The sequence below is a fragment of the Anticarsia gemmatalis genome, chromosome 29, assembly GCF_050436995.1.
Source record: "Anticarsia gemmatalis isolate Benzon Research Colony breed Stoneville strain chromosome 29, ilAntGemm2 primary, whole genome shotgun sequence".
In the NCBI taxonomy this organism is placed as follows: Eukaryota; Metazoa; Arthropoda; class Insecta; order Lepidoptera; family Erebidae; genus Anticarsia; species Anticarsia gemmatalis.
The window spans coordinates 2,072,750-2,095,673 of NC_134773.1; the positions used below are offsets into that span (position 1 = coordinate 2,072,750).

At 40.1% G+C, this 22,924-nt stretch overlaps 1 protein-coding gene across 1 annotated transcript in view; it reads left to right on the top strand.

Annotated features, from left to right (window-relative positions):
* DCTN1-p150 (dynactin subunit 1) overlaps positions 1 to 22,924 on the top strand; it is a 49,133-nt gene that overhangs the window by 15,016 nt on the left and 11,193 nt on the right. Inside the window, exons 7-25 of the mRNA XM_076132920.1 lie at positions 1,000 to 1,108; positions 1,684 to 1,800; positions 2,295 to 2,492; positions 2,974 to 3,184; positions 7,124 to 7,263; positions 7,730 to 7,909; positions 8,404 to 8,538; positions 8,764 to 8,896; positions 9,490 to 9,702; positions 10,211 to 10,295; positions 10,747 to 10,852; positions 11,604 to 11,766; positions 12,145 to 12,314; positions 14,390 to 14,527; positions 16,714 to 16,899; positions 17,493 to 17,624; positions 18,676 to 18,798; positions 19,874 to 20,013; positions 20,628 to 20,752. Coding sequence (XP_075989035.1) covers positions 1,000 to 1,108; positions 1,684 to 1,800; positions 2,295 to 2,492; positions 2,974 to 3,184; positions 7,124 to 7,263; positions 7,730 to 7,909; positions 8,404 to 8,538; positions 8,764 to 8,896; positions 9,490 to 9,702; positions 10,211 to 10,295; positions 10,747 to 10,852; positions 11,604 to 11,766; positions 12,145 to 12,314; positions 14,390 to 14,527; positions 16,714 to 16,899; positions 17,493 to 17,624; positions 18,676 to 18,798; positions 19,874 to 20,013; positions 20,628 to 20,752 — 2,804 coding nt within the window. The remainder of the gene's footprint in view (positions 1 to 999; positions 1,109 to 1,683; positions 1,801 to 2,294; positions 2,493 to 2,973; positions 3,185 to 7,123; positions 7,264 to 7,729; positions 7,910 to 8,403; positions 8,539 to 8,763; positions 8,897 to 9,489; positions 9,703 to 10,210; positions 10,296 to 10,746; positions 10,853 to 11,603; positions 11,767 to 12,144; positions 12,315 to 14,389; positions 14,528 to 16,713; positions 16,900 to 17,492; positions 17,625 to 18,675; positions 18,799 to 19,873; positions 20,014 to 20,627; positions 20,753 to 22,924) is intronic.

Consider the following 22,924-nt stretch of genomic DNA (forward strand, 5'->3'; position numbering starts at 1 on the left):
AATATATTGGCAAAAAAGGGGAATATCTCGATACCTATTCGTTACTTTGATACATTAAAATAGGTTTTAAAACAGTTAATTGTAAATTTTAATATGCATGCCTAAAGTTTAAAACATTTATTGATGACATGCTAAGCCCCCAACCCGCCTTTGGCCAGCGTGGTGGACTCAAGGCCTAACCCCTCCCTCGTTTAGGAATGTTTCTTTCTTTAACTTGCCCAGCAGAGTTCTTTCCTTACCCTGAAGTGGGATAGTAATGGTTTAGAAGAAAAGTTTAACAATGTCCCCAATAGATGGCGACTCTTGTTTAGTTGTTCCAAAACAGACTATTAGAATATTATGGTAAAATGTTTTTTTGTTTATTCAATACATTGATGTGTATACCTGTGAATGTCAATGTACCTGCTTGTCTGTCTGTCTGTTTGTCCGGCTTCTTATGTGCTTATTTGTATGTGTATTTATTTGGTTATGTTGTATACAGGTGGTTTGTGTAGTGATGGGTGTTCGAAGTTGTAGAATGTTCTAGAAGGAGACCAAAATCTATTTAACTTTATTTATTTATTAGTTCCTAAATCTGTATTTAGGAGACGAATAAAAGTGTATCAGTTGTAAAGAAATTTTCTTTTTATTAGATTACTTTCTGATGCTATAGAAATTAGTTTCTTCAGCAGCTTAGCCTTTTTCCTAAAATATGTTGGAGTCGGTTCCAGTCTCATCGGATGCAGCTGAATATAAGTGTTTTACATGAATTATAGTCAACAGATAGGTAGTTGAAATTATAGCTCTTAATTAATATAATTTCCAATTAAACAAGAAAAAAATTTGTAAGCAAAAGCATCTTGAAACTATCTTTAAACCCATATCAAGATTATCAAAGTAATTTAAAAAACTCCATTGCAAACAAAGAATCTCAAAATCTTTCTCGTTCTACAACAACACCCATCACTCAACACAAACAACACTACAACAACATTCAACAACAACTGTCAACTATTACAGTTCTCGCACGTCGCTAGCGAGCAGCCGTCAGTCGCTCACGTCTTACGCGTCGCCTACTACTGAACGAGCCGCCTCGCCCGATATGCCTAAGAGAGCTGCTTTTGTTGAAGTAAGTCTACCTTATCGTATGGTTAGTGGCCAACCTCATTATGAATCAAGAAAAGATTGAATACTGTTCTTAGTGAAATCATTTTTCTTTTTTCATTACAATATATTAAAAAAATATTATTTAGACAAGGTTTCTTGGAGAGACAAATATACCTTTTAGAAGACAATTTATTGTACCCAAAATTAATTAATTATATTCTTCTTCTTATCGTATCGTTAGTGGCCAACCTAGTGTCAAAGTTGTTCAAGCCCGAAGGCCTTTGACGTGGCTTAACGACTGTTATCTTAATAGACAACAACCGGGACAAACTTTTAACGTGCCCTCCGAAGCACGGAGACACCCAGTTTAAATACCACTATGCAATGCTGTTTTGTAACTATCTGCTATAAGTTGGACTTAAAGGTATCAAAAAAATTGTCTTAATGAGTACAGAACTCATTAATATTTTACTTTTCTCGCGCCTTTTCACGAATATCTCGAAACATTGTTTTTGTAGATAACGGCGTTATAGTTAGAGGACGGCAGAATAATATTTATATCAATAAAAAAATACTATTAACTGTGTGTTCTTGCAGACCGGCTTCGTAGAGACCCTGACTCCTCAATACACGCCGGGTCAGAGCATCACGTCCCCGCAGCCAGCCTCCTCCACCATGGAGGATAAGTTAGCCAACATTCAAGCGCAGCAAGAGGTGAGTGGTATCGGTTCTCTCTTACTTATGTATGTAAAATACTGAGAGAAGGAATGAGATGAAAGATTTGTTTTTTAAGAGTTCGTCTATCAAAACTTTAGCGTTGCATGTTTATTATATAAAGGCCAGTTTCTTCATCAAAAGTAATAGCAAAAAAAAAATAGCATGAGGACTTTAATGAACCTTTTACGAGTACAAGTTACTTAAATATTTTTGCAACTTTTTGACTGCTTCCGTGGCGCAGTGGTTTAAGTCGCCACACTGATACCATTACGTCGTGAGGTCGTGGATTGGATTCCCACACTGAATAGTTCTTTGTGCGATCCACAAATAATCGTTTCGGGTCTGGTTGTGCTTTGTGTCCGTTGCTTGTATGTTTGTAAAAGTCCCCGCGACACAAGACAAATTCTTAATGCGGGAGTTGTCTTCTTCTTAAATAAACTAAATTATTGTTCAACGTTTCAACTACTTAAAAAATCTTTTTTTACCCCCAGATAACAAACTTGAAGGCCGAAGTGGAAGACCTGAAGGAAAAGCTGGAGACGCTGAAAGTTCGCAGAGCTGAGGATAGAGAGAAACTAAGAGAGTTTGAACGAGTGCGTCTGCAGTTGGACCAGGCTAATGAGTTCAAGTCAAAGATCATGGAGTCTCAGGCGCAGCTGCAACGTGACTTGCAGAGGGCTAAGCAGGAGGTGAGATAAAGATAAATAAGTGACCTATTAATGTACAGAGTAAGGGCTTTTTGGGGCTTTATTTATTTATTTAAACTTCTTATATAAAATTTGTTTAAAGGCGGACTTAATGCCAAAGGCATTTTCTGCCAGTCTACCTTGGGGTGATGCAGAGATTAAATGAAAGGCTTTAGGCTGCCTCCGTGGCGCAGTGGCTTATTTCGCCACGATGCAACCATGGCGTCGGGATGTTGGGTTCGATTCCCACACGGGACAATTGTTTGTGCGATCCACGAATATTTGTTTCGGGTCTGCTTGCACTTTGTGTCCGTCGTTTGTATGTTTGTTAAAGTCCGGATGACACAAGAGCAATACTCCGTGCGGGAGTTATACTGTATTCCGGGTCTGGAAAACATTCATTTTTTAAGCTTTTGACTATGATTTTTTTATAAATACGATTATTATACTCATCTATAACAATATACTACCCATCACCTCCCAGGTCCGCGAAGCCCAAGAAGCCTTAGAAGCCCACAACGAGGAAACAGCCGAACTTCAAGAAGCAGCTGAAATGGCAGCTCTAGACAAGGAGATGGCTGAAGAGCGAGCTGAAGCGTTACAGATGGAGTTAGAGCAGTGCAGGGAGAAGTTAGAGGAGGCCACCTTGGACCTGCAGCTGATGAAGGCCGAGATGGAGGCTGGAGGGAATATACGTGAGTTTGAGCCTTATTTATATGAGTATAAGGATGATTTTTGGTTACTTTACAGTTGCCATGCAAAATATTTCGATAGCAGATGTTTTACTACGCTAACTTGTAAAAGTATAACTTTTGTAATAAGTATGTTTAGTTAGCGTTGTATAAGATTTGTAACTTACTTATTTTTGGATATTTCTTGGTGAAAGGAGATCATCCATTATGGGCCTTTTTTTAAAGTGCCGGCCAACATAAAAAATAATGGCATATATCGATTAAGGTAGCCATTTTAAGCAATAGTTACTATGGCACAGAACCTGTAGGATCACTTTGAACCAGGTTATACAAGTTTGAAGATTCAATCTCCTTTTACGGCATATAAAACTTGACCTTTTATATAATTTGGCAAAAAATAACGATATTACCAAACTTTTGGTTAAATTAAACTACATAATCTGCTTATTATATAAAAATTCTAAGCATATTTCTATTAAAATTACAATATTTAAATCTATAATACTTAACTAATACAAAGTTTCTACCATTATTTATTCCTATATTGATATTCATAATCTTAATCTATACTCTAATGTTACAAATATAAAATAAGTATTTAATAATTCCACATTGGCCGGTCAATTTGCAAAGTCCCCATTACCCACATAATTATATAGAGCTAAAGCCAACTTTATGCCCCACATTAACCTACAAAATTTGAAATAATTGTTATTTAAATCATAAATTTCTATTTATAATAATCTTTTTGACCAGTCAATGTGTATAATGCAAAGACCTAACAATAACAGGGCACGCACACACAACAAATCTACATTATAAACCCCCGGTTTCTGAGGTACATTTAGCGGTAGTTTAGCTTAGTTAACAACAGCCGCGCGGATCGATCTCTGAGGTTAAGCCATGCTTGCCGAGGTTGATTTGTGGATGGGTGACCATCTTGAACATATCGAGTTCCTCCGTGTTTCGGAAGGCACGTTATATTGTGGGTCCCGGCTGTCATTTTCTAAGATCTTTGACAGTCGTTAACAGTAGTCAGAAGCTTGAAAGTCTGACATCCAGTGTTACCGAAGGATATCGTGTTATCCCAGGTAACTGTGTTGCGGAGGTCAGATAGTCAGTCGCTCCATGTAAAATACTGGTATTCAGCTGCATCCGGTGAGACTGGAAGCCGACTCCAACATAGCTTGGAAGAATAGCTAAGCTTGATGATATACAAACGTTGCATAATGGCAGACTTAATGCCAATGGCATTCTCTACCAGTCAACCTACGGTTTATCAGTTAATCTATTTTTTAAACCCATTACTCCCACTGCTGGGCAAGGGTCTCCTCCCAAACTAGAGAGGGATAGGCCTTGAGTCCACGACTCTGGCCAAGTGCGGGTTGGGGACGTTGCATGCCTTCAATAAATGTATTAGGCATGCAAGATTTTCTCACGATGTTTTCCTTCACCGTTAGAACAAGTGATGATTATTTCTAATACATAACTTGGAAAAGTCATTGGTGTGTTGCCTCGGATTACCTACGACTACTTGTGTGGGAAGTGCCAACTTAAACCTCTCGGCTATCACTCATATAAAAAAACGCTATTGAATAGATAAACTGCCGCTAAATGTACTCAGAAACAGGGCATTCGTAGATTGAAAGCCATTTATCACACATATTTATTTATTTTTATATATTATTTCTGTATTAATAAACGTGTTGTAAGCCCTGATTAGTTATACAGTGTTTTGTCACTTATATTTGAAACTGTATATCAATAAAACTCGTGGCTTAGTTAACAACAGCCGCGCGGATCGATCTCTAAAGTGAAGCTACGGTTACCGAGGTCGGTATGGAGATGGGTGACCATATTATACATACAAACTCCGCGTTTAGCAAGGCACGTTAAATTGTGGGCTGTAATTTTCAAAGATCTTTGACAGTCGTTAACAGTAGTCAGAAGCTTGAAAGTCTGACGACCAGTCTTACGTAGTATCGTGTTATATCCCAGGTAACTGGGTTGTGAAGGTCAGATAGACAGTCGCTGCATGTAATATACTGATATTCATATCCGGTGAGACTGGAAGCCGACTCCAACATAGTTGGAAGAAAGGTTAGACTGATGAATAGTGACTAAACACTGTATAACTAATCACAGCTTACAATACGTTTATTAGTAAGATAGTTAATATATTTATTTTTATTATAGAATTACATACACAGCTAAAGTGTGTACGTATTTTTCAATTATTTATTTTATTTTCTACATATAGTAACATTATATGTATATATTATTATTAATATTTAATATGACACATTTAGTTTCATTATATTTTGATTTTGAGCATGAACTTGGCACATTCACTGCTTTGGGTAATTCGGGTAATGACTGGGTAAAATCAGCTTTCACCAAATTATGTTGGAGCTAAAATTTATTCTATAAACAAAAAAAATGGGTAATCACTAAATTACTTAGTAATTACAAAATGATTGAGTATTTCGGCTTTTATTTACTAAGCTAAATTGAAATATCTTGCAAAATTCTTTTAGATCCTTGCCCAATTTCACCCATTACAGATAGTTTTGATTCTCTTAACATATTTTGCGACCAAGTAATGTATGTATTATAGTCGGCATTGATCGTATATATTTATATCGATATAGTGATAGTATAAGCCACGTCAAAGGTCTTCGGGCGGCTCAAACAACTTTGACACTAGGTTGACCACTAACCATACGATATGAATGAATGACAGTAAAATGTTGGAACACGACTGTCAAAGTTCTGCCTGATGATTATTCATATAAACTTGTACTAAAAGGTTCATCTAAAATGCTCCGCAATTACTACAGACGGAAACATTTTATTAGACACTTATTTGATGCCAACGAGAGAATACGAAACTGTGACGTCACTACGTCGTATTTCTATACTAAAATGTGTTTTTGACATTTCATAAAGAGTAGCTGATTTGACTGGTAGTTAAGTACCCTATAAAAATAACCTTCAATTTGATGAGTTTTTAAGAGAATTTGTGGGTGAAATTGGGCCCTATTATTTCTTTTCTCCCATACATTTCATATATATTGCTTATATATAGCAAAAGTAAATTAAATTACATAACTTAGCTGTAACCACAGCCTCTAGCCGTTAAGTAAATATAATACACGACTATTTCAAATATTTTGTAAGAATTTTACGAAATATAAGATATTTTGAACAAAACAATATGTTTTGAGTAAACATAATATTGTGAATGTGTTAAGTCTTTGTACATATTGTTTAATGTTGCATGATTTTTTTGTTTTGTTTTTATGTTTTTGTGTTTAAAACCCTCGATGACGTTTGACAACTACCCCTTTGAAATATTACCCCTAAATTTTACTTGAGCACATTTTGACTCGTACTTTCTTTCCGTTAAGTACATAATTTATTTTGAAGAAATGAGTCCTTTAAAATGCTCTCATAAATCATAATTTCATTTAACAATAAACAATATTTGTTTTTTTCTACAAACAATTGCAAAATGTGGCCCTTTTCCGCAATTTAAACATCAAAATATCATTCCGGTCATTCCACCATTTTTCTGTAAAATAATAATCCTCTAGATGTAAAATTTATATTTATTTAACAACTTCCGATCGACTGTTAGACATTTTAAACCCATTACTGTCCCACTGTTGGGCAAGGGTGTCCTCTGAGAGATAGGCCTTGAGTCCACCACGCTAACCATGACTTTATAAACTTTGAAGCATTATTAAACATTCTATAAATCCCCTAATTAAAAAAATAATCCCCTTTTTCTCAAAAACTTCCCCCTCTTACACAAAAATACCCCTACTTTTACAAATATATTACCCTCTTTCGCAAAAATATCCTCCTCCCCTTGACACACGACAGACTAACAGAGGCCCCACCATCATATAACGGTCGGTGCGTGTGTGCCCTGAACAGAGCACCCGTACGCAGAGGCGGGCGCCACGGGCTACGAGATGAGGCAACTGCAGCAGCAGAACGTGCGCCTGAGAGACACGCTCGTGCGACTCAGAGACCTGTCTGCGCATGATAAGCATGAGATGCAGAAGATGCATAAGGTAAATCTACACCTAATACACATAAAAGTTTGATTAACTAGACTAGAGATTCCCAACTTTTTCTTAGTCCGGGGAATTTAGATTATAAGTTACTAGCTGACCCGCGCAACTTACACCTTGGGTTAGATTATTCAAGTTTTAGTAAGCATCCCTATTTTTTTTGAAAATAAAACATAGCCTATGTCACTCGGGAATAGTGTAGCTTGCCAACGGCGAAAGATTTTTTTAAATCGGTCCAGTAGTTTCGGAGCCTATTCATTGCAAACAAACGAACAAAAAATCAAACCTTTCCTCTTTATAATATTAGTATAGATATAGATTTAGTTGAATCACTGTGCAGTGATCCATCTATGGAAAGACCACGCCAAGGTTTGCTTAACCCAAAGATCGTTTACCGACCGCTGAACTCAACTGGCTATAGGCGCCTTTAATAAACAAATATCACTAAATTTATTCTTCGTTCCAGGACCTAGAACAGTACAAGTCTGAGATAGCAGAATTATCTCGCACTAAAGAGAAGCTGTCTTCAAGGGTTGAGGAGTTAGAGGCGCAGGTGGCAGACCTAAGGGAGCAGGTGGACGCCGCGCTAGGAGCCGAGGAGATGGTGGAACAGCTCGCTGAGAAAAAGATGGCTTTGGAAGACCAGGTAACTTGGTTAATTTGATTTATTATTAAGAGGAGCTGTCCTCAAGGTTTGAGGAGCTGGTGGTAGACCTCAGGGAGCAGGTGGACGCCGTGCTAGGAGCCGAGGAGATGGTGGAGCAGCTCGCCGAGAAGAAGATGGCCTTGGAAGACCAGGTAACTTGGTTAATGTGATGGTTTACACACGCATCCCTACGGGGAACGGGGTGTGGCGCGGAGTACCGACCACTGAATCGGTGCGAGTTAGCGTCTTAGAAATTTCCTATAAAATCTTACATTTGAATTGAGAACCTCCTTCTTTTCTGAACTCGGTAAATGAACTTCTGTTTATTATAATTTTTATTAATAGTATCCTCCATGCAATATATTTTCATAATATAAAAAAATGGCGGTTTCAAAGTCCTTTTTGAATATATTTTCCCTCAATAATTTTAACTTTCGTCAGTTTGAACAATTATCCCCTCAGCATTATAAAATGTTTTTCTTTTTCTTCTAAAGGTGGAACAACTAAAACAAGACGTGTCTGAATTAGAAGCTCTTCAAGAGGTCCACGAACAGCTGGTGGAGTCCAACCGGGAGTTGGAAATGGACCTTCGTGAAGAGTTGGAGATGGCACACGCTAACACCAGAGAGGTAAGTTATACTAAAGATCTTTATTTCTTATAATACAAATAACATGATTTACAATATGTTTATTGAGGGCATGCTGTGGTGGTGCCAATTACGAAAAAAAAACACGTTGAAATGTTTTAGGTCGCCACGCCGCTACCATTGCGTCGTAAGGTCGTGGGCTCGATTCCCACACGAAAAATTATTTGTGCGAATTATAATTTTTTATTTTTTTTGTTATTTCTCTAGGCGGTACGGGAAAGAGAGGCGGCGTTAGAAACGATCATGGACCGAGACTCAACGATATTGAAGTTTAGAGAACTGGTCCAGAAGATGACGGAACAGTACAACGAGATTAGAACGCAGCTCGAGTCTAAACAAGGTATGTATAGCAAATAAATAAATATTATTGGACAACTCGCACACGGTCATTTGATTCCAAACTAAGCAGAGCTTGTACTATGGTAACCAAATAACTGATAAACATACTTATATGCTTCTAAATACAAACTTATATAGATACATTAACATCCAGGCTCAGAACAAATAGTCGTGCTCATCACACAAAGATTTGTCCCGGGTGGGATTCGAAGTCACCACACGCGGCGCTACGGTTATTGTGGCGAGGTAACCACGTCAACCACTGCGACAATCGTACAAATAAACAGATTCTTCGTATATGATCTATCATAGAAGATAATAAATGAAATATAGTAAAAGATAGTATATTCTGCTATATGTACTTTAACGTCGTTAGTTCTTACTTCTCTTTGTAATACTGAAAAGTTCTTAAAATGCATATATCGGCAAATCTGCTATGGTTTGCCTTCACTGTTGGGACAAGTAATCATTATTTGTAATACACACATAACTTGGAAAAATCAATGGTGTGTTGCCTCGGGTACGAACCATCGACCACTTACGTGGGAGGTACCAACTTTTATGTGCTATCACTTTAAAAATATCTTTCCTCAGGTTCTCCAGCGCCAGCATCAGAACAAGAATCAACTCCCGAGCCGGTCCAAGCTCGTTCCTCGCCGGCCGTGGAGCTGGGGTCCCTGGTCCACGCGTCCAGGGCCTCCACCCGCTCCATAGACCTGCAGCTCAGAGCGCTGGAGCTCACCCAGGCCAGGGCCCGCGCCGACATGCTGGCCGCCTGCCTGCCTGACCACTTCATGACTAGTGCAGGTAATGTACCAATATTAGGTCGGGGAAAAAGTCTTTTCGCATTATAGTATGTATGAACTTGTAATAAAATCTTTTCTCTACACAAAAAAGCTCGATATTTGGGTACCTCACGAGCTCACTGAAAGAAACCTAATGAACCGTGTACTCATTTGTGATACTTAACTCTTATCGTAAGTGTCAGCATTCGACCTAAATGAATAAATGATTTGAGTTTGATTTTGGCCAAATACAAAACTGTGACGTCACAACACCGTATTTCTATACTAAAATTTGTTTTTGATATTTCATAAAAAGTAGCTGATTTGACTGGTCAACTTACTTTAATGGACGGGATACTTAATGTCTACACTTTTTAACCAACTTCAAAAAGGAGGAGGTTCTCAATTCGACTATGTGTTCTTTTTCTGTTAATTACCTCATAATGAGTATTAAAAACTTGCACTGAGAAACTTGTTTTAATTTTCTTCATGAATAACATTTATCAATTTGTATTTTTTTTTGTTCACAGGTGACCACGATGCTATTCTGCTGATACTTCTACTGCAAAGATTGAACACTAAGGCAGATATCATACTAGGACAAATAAGAGAGAGGTAAGAACTATTCAACAAAAATTTAAACACGCTCGTATTTTCGATTCCCACACAAATTAAATTTTAAATAAACCTAGTTATATTTTTTACCTATGTTCAAATGTAAAAATAAACCATTTTCTTTTAAAACTTTCTGACTTTCGCGTCGATTTGCTAACGACGTTTTGGTACCGGTTACATGTCTAAAACAATATTTCCTTCAATGTTTCTCTCCGTGGCGTAGTGGTTTAAGTCGCCACTGCGCTTTCATTGTGCCGGGAGGTCGCGGGTTCGATTCCCACACGGAACAATTATTTGTGCGACCCACAAATTATTGTTTCGGGTCTGGTCGTGTTCTGCATCCGTTGTTTGTATGTTTGTAAAAGTCCCAGCGACGCTAGAGCAATTCTTAGTGCGGGAGTTGTCTTTAAAGAAGCTCAAAATTAACATAATTTAATGTTCGTTTGTCCAGGTTCCCACCAGTGAACGTGTGGGACCGGGAAGTGGTGACGAAGACGCACACCGCCGTGCAGTACAGCTTCCGTTGTCAACTGGAGTACCAGCTGCATATGATACAAGTAAGTTATTGTGTTAGGTCGGGAAAAAGTCTTTTCGCATTATAGTATGTATGAACTTGTAATAAAATCTCTTTGGCTTCAAGAATCACAAATGAGTACACGGTTCTTTAGGTTTCTTTCAGTGAGCTCGTAAGGTACCCAAATATCGGGCTTTTTTGTGTAGAGAAAAGATTTTATTACAAGTTCATGCATACTATAATGCGAAAAGACTTTTTCCCCGACATAATATTATGATGTAGCATTTAACAATATTACTGTGCATTTTCAGTAGGATGTGGCCGAGTCTTTTTCGACAAGTTAATTGATGGATTTTGCTGTTTTTATTAGAACATTTGTCATCTTATATATAAAATATCATGTTACTGTACTGTTAGTTACCGTACTCCTCCGAAACGGCTTGACCGATTCTCATGAAATTTTGCGAGCATATTTAATAGGTGTGAGAATCAGCCAAAATCTATTTTTCATGCCCCTAAGTGACACTTTTTTTTTAATTTTATGGCAGAACAACGTCTGCCGGGTCAGCTAGTGACGCTATATTTTTTATAAAAAATAAAAAATAGTGTCACTTAGGGCCGATTCTCAGACCTACTCAATATGCTCACAAAATTTATGAGGATTGGTCAAGCTGTTTCGGAAGAGTACGGTAATTAACATTGTGACATGGACATTTTGTATGTAAGATATAGTCTTTGAGACGAATTATTCGCGGTGGAAACCGAAGACTGATGATCATGTATGTCCCCCCCAGTGTATAGTGTGCATGTGGAGCGCGGCGCTGGACTCGTGCGCGCCCGAGCTGCTGCTGCGCTGCGCCAGCGCGCTGCCCGACGCCGCGCAGCAGGAGCGCGCGCTGGATGCGCTCACGCACCTGCTCAAGACCAACGAGCTCGACGAGAACTGCTCGCTCGACGGTACGTACCACACTATTGAAACATGTTGATTTACGACACATTTTTATGAAAAATTTCCCTCAAAATTGTGTGTGTGGAGGAACGAGGTGTTCATGTTCCTCCATCACAAAGGGAGGATCCTCCGACCAGGCGAGGTGATCGTGCCTGGTGGGCCTAGGCTGCCCGACTGTTGTAGTCGGGAACTTGTATATATTGTCAATTGCAGTGCAAACTTCGATAGCGCGATTCAGGACTTGTGACATCAGTCACACTGTGCGTGGTGGTTGGTTGTGCGCTGGTCCCAGTAGATGTCGCTGTATGTAGCGATCCGCTACACGTGCTTTCTTTAAAAAATTATATGATTCTACAATACATTTTCATTGATTTTCTCTCCGTCAGGTATCGAACGTGTATGGACATACTTATGTGCGATGTGGTCGGCACTGAACCTGAGCTCGCTGGCGGGAGCGGGCGTGGCGCGCGCTCCAGTACTGCACGCGTGCAGTGCGCTCGACGCGCTCGCACGCGCACTGCACGCGGACTCGTCTGCGCTCACACATATACTGCAGGTAGGATCACTACTGTGTGTCACTTACTGTGTGTTACTCACTGCGTGGCGCGCGCTCCTGTGCTGCACGCGTGCAGTGCGCTCGACGCGCTCGCACGCGCACTGCACGCGGACTCGTCTGCGCTCACACATATACTGCAGGTAGGATCACTACTGTGTGTCACTTACTGTGTGTTACTCACTGCGTGGCGCGCGCTCCTGTGCTGCACGCGTGCAGTGCGCTCGACGCGCTCGCACGCGCACTGCACGCGGACTCGTCTGCGCTCACACATATACTGCAGGTAGGATCACTACTGTGTGTCACTTACTGTGTGTTACTCACTGCGTGGCGCGCGCTCCTGTGCTGCACGCGTGCAGTGCGCTCGACGCGCTCGCACGCGCACTGCACGCGGACTCGTCTGCGCTCACACATATACTGCAGGTAGGATCACTACTGTGTGTCACTTACTGTGTGTTACTCACTGCGTGGCGCGCGCTCCTGTGCTGCACGCGTGCAGTGCGCTCGACGCGCTCGCACGCGCACTGCACGCGGACTCGTCTGCGCTCACACATATACTGCAGGTAGGATCACTACTGTGTGTCACTTACTGTGTGTTACTCACTGCGTGGCGCGCGCTCCTGTGCTGCACGCGTGCAGTGCGCTCGACGCGCTCGCACGCGCACTGCACGCGGACTCGTCTGCGCTCACACATATACTGCAGGTAGGATCACTACTGTGTGTCACTTACTGTGTGTTACTCACTGCGTGGCGCGCGCTCCTGTGCTGCACGCGTGCAGTGCGCTCGACGCGCTCGCACGCGCACTGCACGCGGACTCGTCTGCGCTCACACATATACTGCAGGTAGGATCACTACTGTGTGTCACTTACTGTGTGTTACTCACTGCGTGGCGCGCGCTCCTGTGCTGCACGCGTGCAGTGCGCTCGACGCGCTCGCACGCGCACTGCACGCGGACTCGTCTGCGCTCACACATATACTGCAGGTAGGATCACTACTGTGTGTCACTTACTGTGTGTTACTCACTGCGTGGCGCGCGCTCCTGTGCTGCACGCGTGCAGTGCGCTCGACGCGCTCGCACGCGCACTGCACGCGGACTCGTCTGCGCTCACACATATACTGCAGGTAGGATCACTACTGTGTGTTACTTACTGTGTGTTACTCACTGCGTGGCGCGCGCTCCTGTGCTGCACGCGTGCAGTGCGCTCGACGCGCTCGCACGCGCACTGCACGCGGACTCGTCTGCGCTCACACATATACTGCAGGTAGGATCACTACTGTGTGTTACTTACTGTGTGTTACTCACTGCGTGGCGCGCGCTCCTGTGCTGCACGCGTGCAGTGCGCTCGACGCGCTCGCACGCGCACTGCACGCGGACTCGTCTGCGCTCACACATATACTGCAGGTAGGATCACTACTGTGTGTCACTTACTGTGTGTTACTCACTGCGTGGCGCGCGCTCCTGTGCTGCACGCGTGCAGTGCGCTCGACGCGCTCGCACGCGCACTGCACGCGGACTCGTCTGCGCTCACACATATACTGCAGGTAGGATCACTACTGTGTGTCACTTACTGTGTGTTACTCACTGCGTGGCGCGCGCTCCTGTGCTGCACGCGTGCAGTGCGCTCGACGCGCTCGCACGCGCACTGCACGCGGACTCGTCTGCGCTCACACATATACTGCAGGTAGGATTATTGATTGACTGACTGGCTAACTGACTGAATGACTGTCTGACTGATGGACAACGAACAGCCGAAACTACTGAGCGTAGAAACTTTAAATTTGCTATGAAGATTCCTTAAAAAGTGTAGAGGAGCACTAAGAGAAGATTTTTGAAAATTACACCCAGAAGAAGTTGAAATTTCACCGGGGCAAAGCTGCAATTTCTTTACGCTGTACATCAATCAGTCAGTCGGTAACGGAAGAGTCCGCGTGAAAGATTAAATATATCAAAGTTTATCATTACAACTTAGCAGTTAAAATATACCTTAAAAATTCCCTTTGATAACAAATCCACCCACCTTTTATACTCAACCTCACATCTACACCTTCAAACCTAACATTTCTTCTATTGTTTCAGCCGTCAGACCGCCAACAAGAACTAGGTCTCCTTCACGAAGCGATCTGCACTTCCACGGCAAGTCTGCAGCAGCAGCTCAAGAGTATTCGCAGACGGTTACCTCCCGGTGTTATGCTGCATGCTGTATTGGAACCACAGGTATTCAATAATATAAAGTGTAAGTTTTACGTTTAATTATATAAAGGAGGACCGGACAAAACGGTCCTTGATACCAATAAGGACGTGATATATGTCATTAGAAAGATCTTATAATCTATCTATACTAATATAATAAAGCTGAAGAGTTTGTTTGTTTGTTTGAACGCGCTAATCTCAGGAACTACTGGTCCGATTTGAAAAATTCTTTCAATTTTAGATAGCCCATTTATCGAGGAAGGCTATAGGCTATATAACATCATGCTACGGTCATTAGGAGCGGAGCAGCAACGAAAAATGTTACAAAAACGGGGAAATTTTTGACCCATTCTCTCTCTTCTCTCATTTCAAATCACTGTGTGAAAAAAGTTATGGCGATATAAGTCTTGGGTTCTAAAGTAAGTCCAACCAGACGAAATAAAGAATGTAAACAAAGTTTCAGGTGTTGAAAACATTTTTATTTGATTAAATTATTATAAAGTTCGAATCTTTAAACAAAAAGCCAAGTTAATACAAAGACGAAAAAATATGTGTCACTTCGAACGCAATCCAAAAAGGAATGAACTTGTTCACAAAATGGCGGATCAAATGTTGACAACTACGGTACTGACTGCTTTCCTGTACCACGAAACACACAACAACATCTGCCGTCGCCATTACTGCGCGTACGAGTGATAAGGACAGAGATAATAACCGCTATCGCAATGTAACTTAGTAACGGTCCGCTTGTTTACGTTTTTTATCTCGTCTGGTTGACCTGACCTAAGATCCGGCCAAAAAGTATTTTCCGTACCTGTTAAGAATTTCTCTAAGATTGCCCGGAGTCAATATGTTGAGGTTGTAGATCTACGTGCTTCGGTGACCACGTAAAACCGTCGGTTTTGCGTCTGACTTACTGATCATATTCATTGTTCGTCTCACTGTGCTATCATAGTGGAGAAATAGATCGCATACCTGTATATTGTGCACACACTTGGATACTATAAACAAAGTCCTGCACAGTTGGCCGTTTCATTGAAATTGGCCGCCGCAGCAGAAATCGACATCGAAAGCCATGTCGTCTTGGCCGATTTCGACTACGCCGGCTAGTTTCATAGAAACCAGTCAACTTTGTTGAACATGCGTCTGCGTCGTGACCATCTTGACCACTTTTACATCATTTATTTATTTTTTAAAAGCTTGACAGATGAGCGCGGCGTGTGCTTGTTGTTTCCCGCGCGAAAGAGCGTGTGTGTAAAGGCACCTAATGTCGATATCATCCCGGGTAAAGCTTTAAAAAAATAAATATTACATGGGAAAGTGGCCAAGATGGTCACGACGCAGACGCATGTTCAACAAAGTTGGCTTGTTTTTTCTTTTACACGCGAAAGAGCGTGTGTGTAAAGACACCTATTATTTATTCCTCCCTACAACTAGTAGAACGCATCCGCGGCGACTGTGCCTCGTCTCACTCGCGTTGTGCCCGCGCCTCATCCCTCTAGCAATTAAAGAAATTAAAGATTTTTTTACCCACTACATTTACTTCTACAGCTATATACACCATTTTCACCACCATATTTCCCCCCCTACTCGTAGAACGTATTCGGGGCGACTGTGCATCATCTCTCTCACACTGTACCTACCCACGCTACATCCCTCTAGCAATTAAAGATATTGATGGGTTTTTTTTACCCACTACCTTTACTTCCACAGCTTTACTTGTATCAAACCACATTGTAAAACTTTTGGCGATTAAAAAGAGTGGCCGTAAGTTTCTCGCTAGCTCTTCTCATAGGACTCTACCCCCTTTCCGAGCTAGTGGTTGATTCAGTAATTGTAACGACTATTACAAGGGTCAATATTGGACCTAAGTGAATAAATGATTTTGATTAAGCTATATACACCATTTCACCCACTATATTCCCCCCCTGCAGCTAGTAAAACGTATCCGCAGTGACTGTACCTCTGTACCTCGTCTCTCACGCTGTGCCAGCGCTACATCCCTCTATCAATAAAATAAATTAAAGATTTTTTTACTACAAACACCTATTCACCCCCATATTTCCCCCCCTACAGCTAGCAGAACATATTCGCAGTGACTGTATCTCGTCTCTCGCGTTGCACCTGCGCTACATCCCTCTAGTAATTAAAGAAATTAAAGATTTTTTTACTATAAACACCTATTCACCCCCATATTTTCCCCCCTACAGCTCGTAGAACGTATCCGCGGCGACTGTGCATCATCTCTCTCCCGCTGCGCCCGCGCCACGTCGCTCGCGTCCCGCGCGGCCTGCGCATGCGCGGCCACGGCGGGCGAGCGCGGGGACGGCGCGCCGCTGCCACACGCCACCTTGCTGCAGCTGTGGTCCGCCGCCGTCGACAAGGTGTACCAGCAGGTAATATATAATATATAACTAGTATGTACTAACACTAGCTGTGCCCCGCCACATTGCTGTTCACGTCATGTTACAAAGAGACCACCCAATTACGTCGAGAACCAAGTACTGGGACCGTCCGTTCCCGGAAAAAGACCGAGAGGGAGACCCAAGACCACGTGGACAGAAGTGTTACGGCGTGATATGAAAGCAAGCGAGGTTGAGGAATGCGTCAAAGATAGGGCGAAGTGAAGTTGACTGGCAAGGCCTTTAGCCAACAAAAGGCTATGTCGGTCTCATAGGGAAAGTCACACTACATACAATAAAATAGAAAAGAACTCGATTTTAAAATGAAAACGATGAATATTCGTGAAACAATGAAAAATTTAAATAAATCTAAACTTGCATATCTACGGAAACACTTCACTAAGTAATAGATAAAATTTATTAGCCTTTTTTGGATATAAAATTTCGAGACGAGATAAAATTGTACTATCCCCGGACGAAGTCGATTCAGTCCCCTAGTATAAAAATACAAATAACCTTAACCTTAGCCATTATTTCTTCATTTTCCTTCTCAATATCTTCTATTAATATTAATATTCTTTCTACAGGACGACCACGGCCCAGTGCGTACGATCAAACACTCGTTATCTCAAGTGACGAGTGACGTCACGAAACTGGCCACCTTCGCCCAAGACAAGGAATACGACATGATGTCGCTCACCAACGTGCAGTCTGAGAAGGTAACTATGAAAAAATAATTATATAAATTATGTTCCTATAACATATCGCCAATAATTTTATACATATAACTAGCTGACCCGCGCAACTTCGCTTGCGTCACTTAAGATAATCATAATTTTCCCCGTTTTTGTAACATTTTTCACTGTTACTCTGCTCCTATTGGTCATAGCGTGATGATATATAGCCTATAGCCTTCCTCGATAAATGGGCTATCTAACACTGAAAGATTTTTTCAAATCGGACCAGTAGTTCCCGAGATTAGCGCGTTCAAACAAACAAACAAACAAACAAACAATCAAACAAACAAACAAACAATCAAACAAACAAACAAACTCTTCAGCTTTATAATATTAGTATAGATATCCATACATTATTGTTTGTTTTCTAATCGGGTTTTATGTATATCATTTTCTTTAATTTTTTCTCTCATTAAAGTTTCTTTACTTATATTTGTAGTCAGTACCTAAATGTTGTATGTATGTACTTCTGATGTTTAATTTAATTACTACAACAAATTTCAATAATTTGTTGTAATATTTAGGTTACATTTGGTTAGGAAGGGCGAGGTCTCATAACACAAGCATTATTTGCCGAAAGGGAGACCTCAACCACGATTATTGTTTTGTTCATATGTATCGTTACTGAAATAAATAAATTTATTATTATTATTAAGTAATTACACGTTTGAAGCATAGTGCTCTAGGTTTATTGATTCATATTTATGTGTACTTTATCTCTGTGGCGCGATCGGTAGTGGATACGATTGGCGCGCGGAGGTCTCAGGTTCGAATCTTGGGTAGGGCCAAAAATTATTATCTGAGGTTTTCTGTTAAGGCTTTCATAAAAATTGCCCGGAGAGCACGTGTTGCCGTCGGTCCTGCGCCTGAACTCTCGCTGGTCGTGTCGGTTATCCGTCTCACCGGACTATGAGAATCTCAGCTCAATCGGTTCATTAATTAATTTAACTATAAAAACACAATAGACAAGCAGACAGACAAATTTTAAGACATAAGGCAGAAATAAAATACCATATTTATGTTTTATTCTCAGCCAACGCCACCGGTAGTGATTCGCGCTCAACTCGTGAAGAAGCAGTTGGAAGAGACGAAGAGTTTGACCATCAAGCTTGAGAACAAGGAGGCTGATATCAGGGAACTTAGGAAAGCACTCAAGGTATAGTGTTTATTTAGTATTTTTATTGCAAAAAGGGTTCTGAAGTTCGGAGATGAGTGTTTTTTTTTGTTTATTATTTTTATGCACTAACTTAAGTATAACTAGCGGACCCGACAGACGTTATCCTGTCTAATAAATTTTAAATTAATTAAAAAAACATTGTCCTTGAACACACACAAAAAATTTCATCAAAATCGGTCCAGTCGTGAAGTTCAGTGACATACACACTTACAGAAGAATTATATATATAAAGATATACATACAGTTTTTAGTTTTTTGTTTCAACTGAAAAAATAACTCAAAATATAAAATTATATCCTATACCATTTGTCATTTTAGGCACCTATGATATACACAATATTATTATTATGAATTTTGGTATAAAGACAATCATAATTTCGTACCCTTTTGAAAAAAAAACACATGTTTATTTTCAAAAATATAACTATTAATCTGCAAATGCAGATAAAAATATTACGTAAATCGACCCGCAACTTTTTATGAAATAACTACTATACTACTACCATATTAGGAATTTTGGTTTAAAGACAATCATTATTTCGTAATCTTTTGAAAAAAAATATATTTATTTTTTTAAAATATGACTAAAAATCTGCAAAGGCAGATAAAAAAAATACGCAAATCGACCCGCAACTTTTTATCAAATAACTTGATTCTTCCTTATTTTTTTAAATAAACACATAACCCATTACTGTCCCACTGCTGGGCAAGGGTCTCCTCCCGTAATAAGGGAGGGGTTAGGCCTTGAGTCTTTATTATTATTATTATTTTACGTACCTCGGAGAGCACGTGTCGCCGTCGGTCCTGCGCCTGACCTCTCACTGGTCGTGTCGGTTATCCGTCCCACCAGACTATGAGAGTGAAGGAATAGAGAGTGTACCTGTGTATTGTACACACACTTGAACACTATAAACAAAGTCCTACAGATGGCCAGTTTCAATGAAACTGACCGCCGTAGCCGTATATCGGCTAGGAGGACATTACTTACATTATTATTTATTTAATGCAGTTTCCCTTCAATATATATGACATCACTCACTATAACATATTGCAGGCTAAACAAGAGGAGCTATCAGAGATGCAGATCCGTCGCGAGTTGGGTGAGAGGAAGCTGTCTGCCGCCGCGAGGGACGCCGAGCTACGAGCTGAACAGTTGCAGCGGAGGCTGGAGGACGCGCATAATCAACTTAAGAGGTAAAAATAATTAGCTGACTCCTCAATATTGTTTACAACTAGCAGACGCCCGCGACTTTGTCTACGTGGTCTTCAGTTTTCCCGTTTTTTATAACATTTTCATTGTTGATCTTTCATATAGATACCTCCTAAGTGTAATGAGTCAACTGACGTTATAGTTATAAAAAAAAAATAACGAATATTTAGATCATGGTTTATTATACGTTTATATAAAAAAAAACCTGTATTTGTTTGGTGACTCAGTATGTATCTACGGTGACTACGGAGGTATCCATATAATAGGTTTCCACTTTTTACCGTAATCCTTAATAAAATTTCTAGAATTACAGTCGAAATGCACTACTTGACCAAATTTCTAGGTTATTCTTAAATGCTCATAATTTCAAACTATGGGAAAGTTTTTTTTTTCTAATGATGTTTACAATCAATCCGGCTTCCGTTTCTCTTTCTTGTTGTGTTAGATAGTTTATTCATTGAGGAAGGCTATAGGCTATATAATATAACGTACTATTAGGAGCGGAGGAGCAACGAAAAATGCGACACGCTAAATCGAGAGGGTCAGCTAATAAGAAATAACATACAACAATTACTTAAGTAAATTTAATTTCTTTCAGAAAGGAGAAAGAGTTTGAAGAAACAATGGACCACTTGCAACAAGACATTGACTCCCTAGAGAGTGAAAGAGGGGCCCTTAGAGAGAAACTCAAACTGTACGCGAAGAGGGGAGGCACTCACCACGGTATGTTACTTATATACTTATTATATAACTGTGGTCTGTTGACGAATAACTTGTTCTTATCGTATGGTTAGTGGTCAACCTAGTGTCAAAGTTGTTCAAGCCGCCCGAAGACCTTTGACCCCACTATAAGTGAGGCTCATCACAGCTCAAAACATAAGAAAAGTGCCATAAAATAAATAAGTATAAGACTGATAGTCACCCAGCTCGTTACATTATATGTGCGGTGCTCAAATATGTCATAGATATAAGTATAGTATTATAATAATTACATTTTTTTTTGAGGCGCCCGTAGCCAGTTGCGCTCACCGGTCGGTAAACGATCTGTGGGTTAAGCAAACCTTGGCGCGGTCATTCCATAGATGGGTGACCGCATAGTGGTATTTGAACTGGGCGTCTCCGTGCTTCGGAGGGCACGTAAAAAGTCGGTCCCGGTTGTTGTCAATTAAGATAACAGTCGTTAAGCCACGTCAAAGGCCTTTGGGCGGCTTGAACAACTTTGACACTAGGTTGACCACACCATACGACAAGAAGAAGAAGAATTACATTTTAGATACTTATGTTTGTTAAGTAGGTAGGTATTAATTTTTAGTTTTATATATATATGTTAAGAGCGTATTCTCGCCAACAAGCTTGAAAGCTTGGCGAGTAAAATTATCTGTTACCACATTTGTGGCTATATTATCTTAATAGACAACAAACGGGACCGATTTTTTATAAATGTAAAGGACAAAGGAAGTTTATAAGAAACGTACCAATTGGCGTTTCTTAGTCTCTGCCTAAAAAGGCATCTATCGTATGTGTATGTGTATTTGTTAAGAAAAATAAGGAGCGACCTCACCGGTTAAGCTGCGCTTGCCGAGGTTTGTTAGTGGATGGGTAACCATATTATACATACAGAGTTTTCTGTCTCGAATGTTCTTTGTTCCTGGAAGACTAGAACCCTATTTCCCGGGAATTCTCGCTTCGAGATTTCTCGATGAGAAACCCTAGCCCCGGCTGTAATTTTCGATGATATTTGCCAGCCGTTACCAGTAGTCAGAAGCTTGAAAGTCTGACAACCAGTCTTACAAAAGGGTATCGTGTTATAACCCAGGTAACTGTGTTGTGGAGGTCAGATAGACAGTCGCTCCATGTAAAACACTGGTATCCAGCTGCATCCGGTGAGACTGGAAGCCGACTCCAACATAGTTGGAAGAAAGGCTAGACTGATATATGCCGTTTATTAGTAGCTAGTTTAGAATGTATTGTCGTAAAATTGCTATTTTATTATTATTTTGTTGAAAAGTATACGTAAATAAAGTAGTTACATTTCATACTTATATAGAGTTAAAAAGATATTGCCAATTTTCACTTTGAAGTCAGATAAATTATTCGTCAACAGGCCACTGAAAATCTTATAAAATATTACAATTATATTATATTATAATTATAAAATAATTATAAGTATTATAATTAGTTTATAACTATTAATATTTTCTCTTATAGATTTGGAGTTTTTGAGTAAGTCGATAATGAAATTAGCATGTTAATAATGGATATTTAACACAAATATTATTAAACAATTTAATAATAATATTAAGGGTAATATAAGAATAATAACGGAAAATAATAATCATTTTTAATAGCATATTTTTATTTCATAAACTGCGCTTAGGACTGAAACCTGGTTTCCATTAATGACTCTATTCAACTCGCAAACTGCATTAAAAAAACTGCAACTTAAATATTTCGTCCATTTTGCCTGATTTATAAATCATGAAAAATTGAAAATAATAGTTGAATATTCCATTTTTAACAGAGAATGTGTATTGGCTTCGATTTCAGTGTGTTATAATAAATATAACATGCTATGAGATTAATATGTTAAGGAGTTTTTAACTGTATTGTAAAATTTTAAACATTTCTGTCCCATAAGACAAGGATCTCCTCCTTAATGAGGGAGGGGTTAGGCCTTGAGTCCACCACGCTGGCCAAGTGCGGGTTGGGGATTTTGGATACAATAAATAAATGTATTAAACAAATTTTAGGCATGCAATGTTTCGTCACGATGTTTTCCTTCACTGTTACTTAACTTGATTTTACCCCTATACTTTGGCTGTTACTTTTGATAAACAAACTTTGCTGTGGCGGGTTCGAATCCCACCCGGGACAAATCTTTTCGAATCCCACCCG